An 11,521-nucleotide genomic window follows, 5' to 3' on the forward strand; every position below is an offset into this window, starting at 1 on the left:
GAACAGCCTAGAGTGCAACCAAAATATGCTCAAAACTAAGCTAAGTTGCAGCCCAAAAGGAGCTAGGGGCGGTAACTTCTTGAGGATTCTTGAAGAGAAGGAGGGAGCATTGTAGAAGGTTCAAGAGGGGTCTAATGCACCTAATTCTAGAGGCTTCAAGAAGAGGCTAGAGCTTCCTTGAAAGCCTATATAAGGAGGCCTCTAGAGGGGGGAGAGGTGTTCATTTTGCCCAAGTTCATGGCTCTCTATTCCTTTGGGGTTCGAATTCCTTGAAGGGAAGAAGAGAGAAGAATGAGCTAGGCGCAAGAAGGAGAAGGGCTGAAGAGATTCAAGCAAGGAAGAAGAGAAGAAGGTGAGTTCGAATTTGGGGAAATTTTGATTGAGAGATCATTTGTTCTATTTCTACTTAGTCTTTATTTTATTGAGTTCGAATTCTGCTTCTATTTATTTAATTTTCTCTTCCTCTCTTTCATTCTTTGTTGTTGTAATCAATGCTGTAAAATTTCAGATTGTGTTATCAAATTTCTTTATCATTCGAATAGACCATATCTCTTCTTATTGTTTCTTGAATAGGGTGTGAATTCTAGATCAGATTGGCCGATTTTATCTCTCACAAACTTAGATCTGAAATCTCAGTTCTGAGATTTGTAAGATCTAAATTGCTTGAGAAAGAATTCAGACCTTCAATTCTCATGTTGGCCGATTTGATCTAATGCTTGGAATTTCTAGAGTGCTTGAGAGACTCTAGGAATTCAGATCTACTATTCGAGAACTGAATTGCATGCAATGTTAGAAATAACTTGCACAGTTCAGTGGGTGATCAATTCAGATTTGAATTGATGCCCTTGATGTGTTTGAATTAATGCATGCATAAATGATTAGATCCTTGATAGAGATATAAGGATCATCATTCATGCATAGGATGAACATGCTCTTGAAAAATGTTGTTCATGACCTTGGGGTTTCACCAAACCAAGGCTGAATCATGGCCTATTCGAATGAGTTGAGTAGTTTGTTTGCTGAATCATGAAATTAGATTTTCTTGCTTACTCTTTTAACTTGAATAGAAGGTATTTGAGCCAATGCTTTTTAGTTAGATTTTAGCTTAGGATTTTAATTTTTGAATAGAGTTATGATGTGTTGTTAATCAAATAAGAATTGGCCAATTTAGTATTAGTAGTTGTTTCCTAAATCCCCATGGAACGATACTCTATTCACCTCTTTACTACTTAAACGGCTAGTGCACTTGCTAGTGTCACAATGAGCCACATCACTCCTCTTCTAACCAGGTTCTGTTTTGAGAGGCTTTTATCCAGCACTATAGCCTAAACCAAGGCATTTACTTTTGAGGGGGAAACGGATTCTAGATCTTATCAGTGGGAACCTCAGCTCTATCTCCTACTATTAAGCTTCTGGCAAAAGAGCTAACTGAGAACAACCCATCTACAGACCAGTTCCAGGTCCAAGTATCTTCTTTCCACTGGTTTAAGAACTGGATAGACAGCAGCTAAAACAGCTCAACCACTTGGTCTATTTCCCAATCTTGGAATTGTCTTCTGAAGTAGGGGGTCCAAGCAAGGATGTTATCTCTCAGTTCATAGCATTCAGCCACCAATACATCCTGATTTTCTGCAAGCTGGTACAACTAAGGAAAACACTCAGCTAAAGGTCTGCTACTACACCAACTATCCTTCCAGAATTTCAGCGTGATGAATAACACCAAAGGCATCAAAGTAGAATGATGAAAGATTCTTCTCAAAATATTCCTTAGCATTATCAAATCAAAGTATTTTGATCTGAATGTTAAATTGGGTAAAAATAAGTTCATGAAACTTTTGCACAATAGTTGGTACTTCATCCTGAAGTCTCATAAGGTAAATTCATGTATAGCGAGAGAAATCATCAATAAAAAAAATAAAATACTTGTGACCCCCCATAGTAGATAAATGAATGGCCCTTACACATCAAAGTGCACAATATGGAAAAGAGAAACAGATATTTTATTATTCACTGAATAAGGATGTCTACAATGTTTCGCAAGTTCACATGACTCACGATGAAGACACGATGGAGATATTCCCTTAAACATGTCGGGAAACAAATGACTCAAAGCAAAAAAAGGTAAATGACCAAAACGTAAATGGCATAACATGACTCTATCAATAGACTCTGATAAAACAGATTCCAAAGCTACTCCATTAGGTGGTCCAAGACTTCTATCAAGTGTATCTAGCGAGTATATTCGATTCACCTCATGGCCACTCCCAATCATCCTCTAAGATTTCAAGTCCTAAAAAATACAATGAGTAGGAAAGAAAGTTATGCTACAAATCATGGATTTAGTCAGGATACAAACAAATAAAACATTGGTATTAAGGTTGGGGACATAAAAAGCAGAGGATAAAACAAGGGTGTCAGAGGCTTTGAAATCTCCTTTTCCAGAGATGGGAGCAAGAGACCCATCAGAAAGGGATATCTTCTCTCTACCAAAGAGGAGCTGATATGAACAAAAGAGGTTAGATATGTTGGTCATATGTTCGATGCACCATAATCAATAGTCCAATGGATGTTATGATTACCTGAAACAATATCATGATTTGCATAAGCACGAATACCCGAGTGAGCAAATGTAGACGATGAGGTGTTGCTTAAAGGGTTGGATGTTGTAACAGTGGACCTAACAAGGTCAATCCAATACCTCAATGTTCAAAATCTAGGGTTTCACTACACCCAACTGCCTAGGAGAAAGAAGTAGCCACTCCTACCAGAGCTTTCCAAACTTCTCCAAACCTCAACTGCCCACTTTCGGAGATCAAAAGGAACCCCCCCAAGCATTGAGCGCCACACCCAACCCTTCTCCTTAACCTATAACTTGAAATCTTTCTAGTCGGCTAGGGTTTTGTGCAGAAAAACAACAGCTTCACTTCTTGGCTATTTACAACCAGATACTAACTCTCCAAACCCACTACCAACTAGAAAAACAGTCGTCTAATTAATCAGAAACTTATGTCTCCATACACTCTTCCAATCGAAGGGAGAATGGGAAAAGAAAGAAAAACAAAAAAAGGAGGAAGAACTGCTTTGATGCCAAGATGTAAATCTGTCCTTCAAGTCTAATGATTAAATTCTGATTACAGCAATAAAAAAGGAAGAAAAGGATGATTACAGCAGAAAAGAAGAAGATGGATAAGAAGAGAAAGGAGAAGAGAGTTCGATAATCCTCTCCCCTCTCTCAATAAACTTTATTTAATCTAACTTAACTAAGATCAATTACAACTTTGCCCTTAAGTGGGCAGCCAGCTCATCAATCACTTAAAAGATACAAAAAAGAAGTTAGCAGGCCCATAAACAAAACATTACTTAATAAAAGAAAAGTGCTAGGGCCCATTCGGCCCAGTCTCTCTACACATTATAATCTCTTGACACACCTCCAATATCTGAGGCCCTGGGATTACCCAAACTGCAACAAAGCTTAGTTTGTACCTTTGTGATGAGGCATCCAAGGAAAAAATGTCTCTTGGTTTCTAAGACTAAGTTCTTCCTAAGTTCCTCTCCTATTATTATTAAATTTCATTGAATATATTCTTAGTCCTTATTTTAAAACCTCTTGTTTTTAAAGTATTTGTTCGTATATCTAATTTTGCATTTAATCCTTCTTTGGTTTCACCAATTAACATTACATCATTAGTCAATTCATCTATAACGGGTGCAAACAATCATGCGTGGGATAAATTATGTGCTCAAAAACAACAAATTATGTGAATTAAATTGTGCTTAAGATGAATCTTTTAAACACCATAAAAGTTATAGTTACCAAGATATCAAACTAACAAGATTTTCCCTATGGTTTTACATGTATTGGTTCATGATTAAAAAGAAAGGAAGATTTACCAGATGCCTCTTCCAACCGTCGTATAAAAGCCAATTGAAACAAAGCACCTGCAAATTCAAAACCCAATTTATTAAGTCATAATAATACTTCAGTGTGTATGTTAAAAGATAATTATATGTAAAAAAAAAAAAAAAAGATATCAAATCAATAGATTCAACACAAATATGGATTTACTAGAAAGAGGTTGATATTCTTTTCTTCTTTTTGGTGATTAATTAAATAAAATTACATTAGTAAGGTTAAAGAGAAATATGAGAAATCTACAAGGGCAATGTAGGGGAAAAAGAATCTTTTTTTTATCTTTTCTTTATTTTTCTAATATTAGAAACTAGTAAGAGAACTTTGGTCATTTTAGATGTTTGTGTAATCATTGCTTGGTCTAATAGTAAAGCTTCAAGCTGACAAGCATGACAATGCCAAAGGTAAGGTCAGTCAAAATTTGGTAGCAACAAGGCACCTGTCTAGATGATCCAAGGTTTTAAACCTAAGCTATTTAATCCATGACTGATATTTCAATTAATACATTCTATATTATATATATCTATATATATATATATATATATATATATATTTGTTTTAAAGCTTTACTATTGAAATTATTAAAAAGAGGCAAAGGTTTCGAGATGAGAAAAAGAGAGAAAGAATAGAAGTATACAGAAGTTTCCTTTTTTTTTGTTTTCTTATTTTCTCTTATAACAAACAAAATAACAGCTCCATGCTTGTTCTTTTTCACTTTTATTTACTCTCCATCTTAAATTTTTTTCACATAAAACTATAGCCTTCTTTAGTGGCGAATTCAATATAAAATTGCTCTATTAAATACTTGTTATATTTGAAAATATTGAAATTAATATATTTAAAATGATATTGTCTTAGATACGATGATTTTCCATATCTTGAGAGGAAATTTGTTAAGAATACTGCTATTTTTTCAATTAATATGCATCCTGAATGGTATATAAAACAAGAGAACTAACCAAATTTTAGTTTTTTATTTTGTAAAATTCTTGTCACCTAGGTGACTAGGCACCCTATTTTCAACCAAAATCTTTTAGTTTTCTTTCTGTTGGAATGAATGTGAAGATCATAATTTTGAGTTTTCTTGGTGTAGGAAGGAGTTTGACAGACCGTAAAGAGCCTATATATGCATTTCTATCCAAAAAGATAGTTATGATTATTTGCTTTAATTTTTCTGCATATTATGCCTATGGTTCTAGATGCCCTTTTTTTGGATGTTATTCTAGGTGTCTGTTGAGTGATTATGGGTTTCTCCTGTTTATCTTCTTTCTAATTTTGCAAACAGCATGTATGGCCATCAAAAACCATCAAATTCTTAATAAAAGAAGTTCATCCAACATGGCAACATCCCTAAAGGACTGAAATTGATCCAGGTCATTTCAGTTTACCTTTTTTTCTTTTGAGAATAAGTAAAGTACTGTATTGATTGTATAATTTGGGATGTTGGTCTTGGGATGAAGCTTCCCCAAAAAAATCTGTAAAAACTGAAAAGATAATTACAAAAAAAGGGCATCAGTTGAAACATTTGATGTTTTTGCCCAAGGGAAATTTGCTAGCATGGTGTTTATTACTTCATCTATTTGAGAGGATTTGCAATCAAAAATTTCCATATTTTGCTTTTTCTCAAAAAAAATGTAAACCCATAATACATCAGACAGGAGGCCCCGTAGAAATTAGGACCATTTTCAGTTAATACTAAACCTAATAATTTCCTATTCCAACAATTTTCATCCTTTTTTTTATAAATGAATAGATTTTATTGACCAGAGATTAAAGAAGTTACAAGTTCCCCTTGGGGGGCACAAGATGCAGCCACACCCTTGAACCCAAAAAACTGAAAGTTGAAACTGAAAAATTAAGTATCACAACTCAGCCACAAACAGAAACTCCCTAACAGCCACTTGTTTAGCCAAGACATCAACCATAGCATTGGCTAACCTGCTCACCCATTGCATTCTGATTGTCATATCCCTTTTGGTTTTGTTGCCAGGAAAATAGTATCAATATTGGAATATTTCCTTTCATCAAGAATGGCTTGTGTAGCAAATCTGGTTTCAACCCTCAAGATTTCCCCAATAATAATATCCAAATCTGGGAGAGCTCCTTTATTCAGGATATTAGATCTGACAACTTCAAATTCAGGTCTGAGATGCATTAGGAAATGCATAATCTTCCTTCTATCAAAGTGCTCATTCATATACTTCACACAACAGTCTGATAGATCCTTTCCCATATGTACTAGCTCATACTCTATCCAGAGACTAACAATCCCTACATAGTATCCCTGGACTTTCCTTTCTCCCTAATAGTACAAAAAGATATCAACTTCTATTTGGTATTGCGTAGAGATGTTTGATTGCTGGTATACTTTCTCAAGATACTAATACATCTCATAGGTAGCCCTGTATCCTCTCATAGGGATTGCGATGTCAGTTTCATCTTATCCTAGAACCCACGATGCAATTTTTGCATTATCAATCTTCCACTGATTAAGAGCCTTGATGTCTAAATCATCAGGTTTAACCACAAATCCATTCAGATATCCCCTAAGTCCCTTTGCCTCAACATGGAATTGAAAATTAAACTTCCATAATGCATAGTTCGTACCATTGAACTTAATAGGGAGAACATCCATCCTTTCTGATGCCATTGAAGAACAAGGAACAGCAATGCACACTTCCAAACAAAGGATAGAATTCAGATCAGAAGGTAGAGAGAAGTACCTTTCAATCGATGTCCAGAAAAGGAAACTGTAATGGTCTGTCGAACTCAGAAGTAGATCAAAACCCTTCTAAATAAAGCCAATCCAAACCAAACCAAACCAAAAGGAATCAATAGATCTGCTCTGGGCGACACCAAATCTAAATTTTCAGACTGATCTGGTATCTCTACAAAGAGATCCAATGAGAAAAAGAAATATGACGGCATAATAGTCCAGAAAACTGGTCTGTAAAGTTCTGATCAAAAGCAACCCTAGAAAAGAAGATTCAAGGGCACTCAAGAGCTTCCCAAATACTGTTAGGGAGTCCTCAAGAAAACAGTAAAAGAAAGAATTGAAAAGAGACTGAATGCATATCAAATCGTGACCTGCTCTGATACCATGTCAGAATCAAATCGAAAAGGACAAAGAGAGAGAAAAGAGAGAACACAGCAGTTTGGTGGTTGTGTTGCCTAGTGACAATCAATGCCCTAAGATAAATATTTATATTAAAGATAGTAAAAGGACAAATCTGCCCTTAGTGTACAAAAGATAGTGTACAGATAAAATAGATGTTCAAAAAAAAGAAGTAAAAGTACAAAAATAACCCTGCAGCTAGTTCTTCTCATTGTCTCTACATTAGAAAATTTCTAATTCATAAGTTATTAATGCTAAAATGCATGGGAAGTTCTACATGAAATCATAATTCTTCAAATTTCTAGATGCCATAGCTAGAGTTTTTTTTTTAAGCAATGCCATAGCTACATAATACTTCCACAAGATAGCCATAAGAATACATGTTCCACTATAGTGAGCTCTAACGAACCATGAATTCTGGTAGACCCCTACCTTAAGTTCAAGAAAATATTTTTGAATTTCTATGAACAGCATGAAAATATTATTACATTGAAATAGATAATATAAAAAGCAACTCATTTGTTGGTCTATGGAAGTACCTTCCATGACTCAGGTAAGCCTCTACAACTAACTAATGGAATCATTTTCCCCACATTGTCAGAGATTTAACATAGCCAACCCCATATAGTTGGGACTTGGGATGATGATCTGTAGAGATTTTAATCTATGTAAAATTGGTATCCAGAATCAACAATCCAAGGAAATTGGTTACTACGGGAAAGCCAAGATAACCTAATTAAGAACTTCCATCATGCTTCAGCTAAACCTTTTAATTCCTGTTGAACGGCTTAGAGTTGAAGAACCTAAAGAAGCAATGACGAATTATTCCTTATTTTCACAGTATTTAAAAGATAGGAGCAATGGAATCTTCAAATTTTATAAAATAATGAGCTCTATCTCTTCTTCACAATAGATGAGAACCAACATTTAGTATACACTCCTCATCAATTTTCAATTGTAGGTTCAATCCTTAGCCCATTCTGCATTACATAAGGACCACCTCATCAACCCTTAATAAATGAAGATTTCCCCCTATAAATTACTTAAAATTTTCAGCTAATATCGAGGTCCATGTTCTGTACCTTGGAATTCCCAATATAGAGTCAAGAATAAGGTAGAACTAATAAACCTTAACTGTTACACTAGTCAGAAACTAGCTCCATGAACCAATTACAGACATAAAAACAGATTCATAAAAATTTTAGGTTGCCAAGCTACCAAAGATACTAAAGGTAACTACCAAGGAGGCAGCCTTTCAACCAAAACAAAAAACAATCAAGAACAACCAAAATAAGTAAATATAAGAACCATGCCCTTCCAACCATCCCAGCAGTAAAGACAACGGAAATACTAAAACAACGGAATCGCGCCCCAGATCGAAAAACCACGAGTGAAATAAATGGGTTGAAAGATACCAATTATCATTCCAATAGTGACGAGGGTGAGAAGACCGAAGACGATTCTCATTCCAGACATGGTCACAAGACGGAGAAAGAGACTATCCAATTCAGACCTAAAAGGCTGAGCTCATCGGAGAATTAACCAGTAGAGTCTGCAGCGAAGATCCAAAAACACGGGAGGGGGGAAAGGTTATAGATTCTGAGATTATTTAAGAAGAAATTAATTAAATGCTTCGAGGGAAACCGCTTTCAACGCCCATCGCTTTCGTGTTTCCCCTTCACATTTTCCTCTATTTTCTTCCTGACCAAATTTTTACGTATGTTGCTCTTTTCTTCCCTGCGTTGCGTATGCGTAAATAATTTCTTTCCCTCCTACTGTCAAATGTGGAATGTAAATACTTTTTTTCTTTTCACTAAAGGCTCAGTCTGGACAGAGTACAATTCAAATTTCAAATATATACAGTATAAATACATATAAAATAATACAAAATTATTTGTATTTATACTCCTTTCAAACTGAGCAAAAGGGTAAAATATAAAAACCTCCTTCGATCTAAATAAAAATGTCCTCTAAGTCCTAACTTTTGAAAAAAAGCTACAAATACCTCCCTTTCCACCCCAACATAAACTTTAAAATTACTAAATTACCCTTTTTTATGTTAAATTACCCCATTTTTCTTTTATTTACCTAATTTTCCCCTTTTCTTCTTTCCCTATCTCTCTTCTTCCATGGCACTCGCAAGTCACAAGTACATTTGATTCACGGTCAAAATTGGAATCAGTATTGGAATTGAAATCCTTCGCAATTGGAATGATCTATTCTCATTATCTGTTTGGTTCAAATGGGAACCAAAATAGGGATTGGAATCAGCTGAAATGGGATTTCATTCCCAAGGGAGGGGGATATGGAGAACACCATTCAAGTGGTAATTGGATTCTGATTCCATACAACCAAACAATTGGAATCAAAATGAATCATTCTAATTCCAATAAACCCCTATTCCCATGAACCAAACGAGACCTAAATAGAAAAGATCAAATTTTTTATACAATATGCCCTATATATAGCTTAGTAGGGCATCTATACAACTAAAATCCATCCATTCAATTAGAAAATGGAAGAAAGGTGCAAAGGGGTTGTAAGGCAATCTCTTATGGAGACATCACAATATTCTCTTAGGAGAGCAATAGCTCTCCATAAGTGTGGTTACTATTGTAAGACTTACCTACATGTTTGATGTCAAACTTGAGGAGTTGTACACCCTCTCATAGGGCATAGAAATCCCCTATGCTTCAAAAAAAATAAGGTGCCATTTGGCAAGTCTTTATAGAAAGATCTTCTAGCGGCCTAGATAGCTAAAAGGCATATTAAGCTTTTGGGATCTTGTCTTTAAAGACAAAGACTGTCTAGTAAGTTGTTCGACTACTGAGCTTTTAAAAAAGTGTTTAAAGGCTATTTATCACGCAGAAAGAGAAAAAAACTTCATTTGAAGTTTCTTGAAATTCAGTGTTTTCAGTCTTTTTAGGTCTTTCCACACATGTGTCTTCTCATCTTTCCAAATTTTTATTACCGAACGAAAAAAGACTGATAGTCGAGAAGATATCATGAAAAGACTTGCCAAGAACCGTTGCTTTTATCATTGTCAAGTGGAATTTGATAATACGTAAAAACACAATTTTGCTTCATGTCGTATTTGAAAAGTTCAGCCCATTGGACGAGGAAGGTCTTTTGTACTCCCTCCCCATCCATAATTCAAGGCGTGAAGGTAGTTCTTAAAACCTTCGTAATGGCACTAAAGTTGCTTTTTGTTCTTGTCCAACAACGGAGGATAAAAAAAAATCATTTAAAGGAAAATTGGAGTTGCAAGAGTTGCATTGTTCCTTCAAAACAGATATTATAAAATGCAAAAAGGGTTTTCCTTTACTCAATTTTGGAGATAAGGAAAGTATTGCATATAAGCTATTGTACAATCTAATTTCATAATGTTTCTTCTTATGAGGTCTTGGTGTGAATTCCGGAAAGCTCATGGTCGGCTCAAAAAGATGGAGTCGTCCCCCATTTTTTAGAGCAAAATGGGCCCTCATTTTTAGATTTGAAAAACTCGATTTAAGTCTTTGATAGTGACATTGTTTTCCATGGAAAGGCATACAACCAAGAGATTTCGAGTCCCAAGGATTGGGAGAGGGAAGGTGTTAGGCACCCCTCTCTCCAAGCTGCAATTGCAACCCAATACAGGAGTTGCTCAAGCTTAGTTTCTTTATGAGAAAAACAAAAATGGTTGCTAGAATTTCTTAAATCTGGAGGAACATGCTTTCAACTCCTCCTAAAACCAATTTTGAGGCGATGTTATCAGGTCTTAGGTACTAATTTCCCTAAGACCCTCACCTCTCTGCCTCTATTCTTAGTCAAGAAGAAATTGAAAATGATGGTTCTCCAACATTTCAAAACTACAAGCAACCCAGAAAATCTAAAAGACTCACATTTCTTATGTACCTTGACAGGAGCTTTCTAGCAATGAAAGCAAGTTTGAAGAAGTTTGAATGATATACTGGGATGGATGGTGTGCTTTTTTGTTTCAAATTGTGTAGCCGAAAATAGATGGGCAGATTTGAAGTTTGATCTTCAAAAACTTTGGGATTACAGAGGTTGGGAATATGCTCTTTTCTCCTCCTCTTCTCCTTTAGGTTTCTCCCTTTCTCTTTTCCTCTCTCTTTAGGGCCTCTCTTAGGTTTCATTTCCTCCCCCCCCCCCCCTGAGCTCGAATTAGATCAATATTTATAGAGAATAGGAGGGGGTCAAGTCTGAATTTGCTTAGTTATAGTGTCTAGGATTCCACATAGATTTTTTCCATAAATAGGCAAAGATTCTTCAAAAAAATAGATGCCCGGTCAAGTTTTTCTGTTTGGTGAAACTTTTCTTCAATATGGGGGTGTTTTCATGGGTTTTGTGTATCCAATGGGAGCTTAGGGCATGTCTATGATGGCAGTCTTGTGTTTGGGGCTGTCGGTGGTAAAAAATATAAATTTGATGAACTTTTAAATGTTATTTTGTCTTTTATTGGTTTTAAGTAGGGGTCTGTTTGATATTTTGATCTT

The 11,521-nt window shown here is 35.4% G+C and overlaps 1 protein-coding gene across 5 annotated transcripts in view; it reads right to left on the minus strand.

Moving 5' to 3' along the window:
- The window catches only part of LOC148852676 (prolyl 4-hydroxylase 1), a 92,458-nt gene extending 83,650 nt beyond the window's left edge, over nt 1–8,808 (minus strand). For 2 of the 5 annotated variants that reach the window (XR_016099147.1, XM_088944330.1), the window contains exons 1-3: nt 8,441–8,749; nt 5,299–5,394; nt 3,892–3,939 (exon numbers count right to left, since the gene is read on the minus strand). Coding sequence is in view for 4 of the 5 variants with exons in the window: in XM_088944330.1 (XP_088800456.1) it covers nt 3,892–3,939; nt 5,299–5,394; nt 8,441–8,501 (205 nt within the window). In the remaining variant the exon portion in view is untranslated. Of the gene's footprint in view, nt 1–3,891; nt 3,940–5,298; nt 5,395–8,440 lie in introns of all 5 variants that reach the window. The other 3 variants (XM_088944332.1, XM_088944331.1, XM_088944329.1) reach the window with 2 other exon arrangements.
- Between the last annotated feature and the right edge of the window lie 2,713 nt (nt 8,809–11,521).

This window comes from Nelumbo lutea, chromosome 5, assembly GCF_056320005.1.
Source record: "Nelumbo lutea isolate HS-2025 chromosome 5, American lotus-T2T, whole genome shotgun sequence".
Classification (NCBI taxonomy): domain Eukaryota; kingdom Viridiplantae; phylum Streptophyta; class Magnoliopsida; order Proteales; family Nelumbonaceae; genus Nelumbo; species Nelumbo lutea.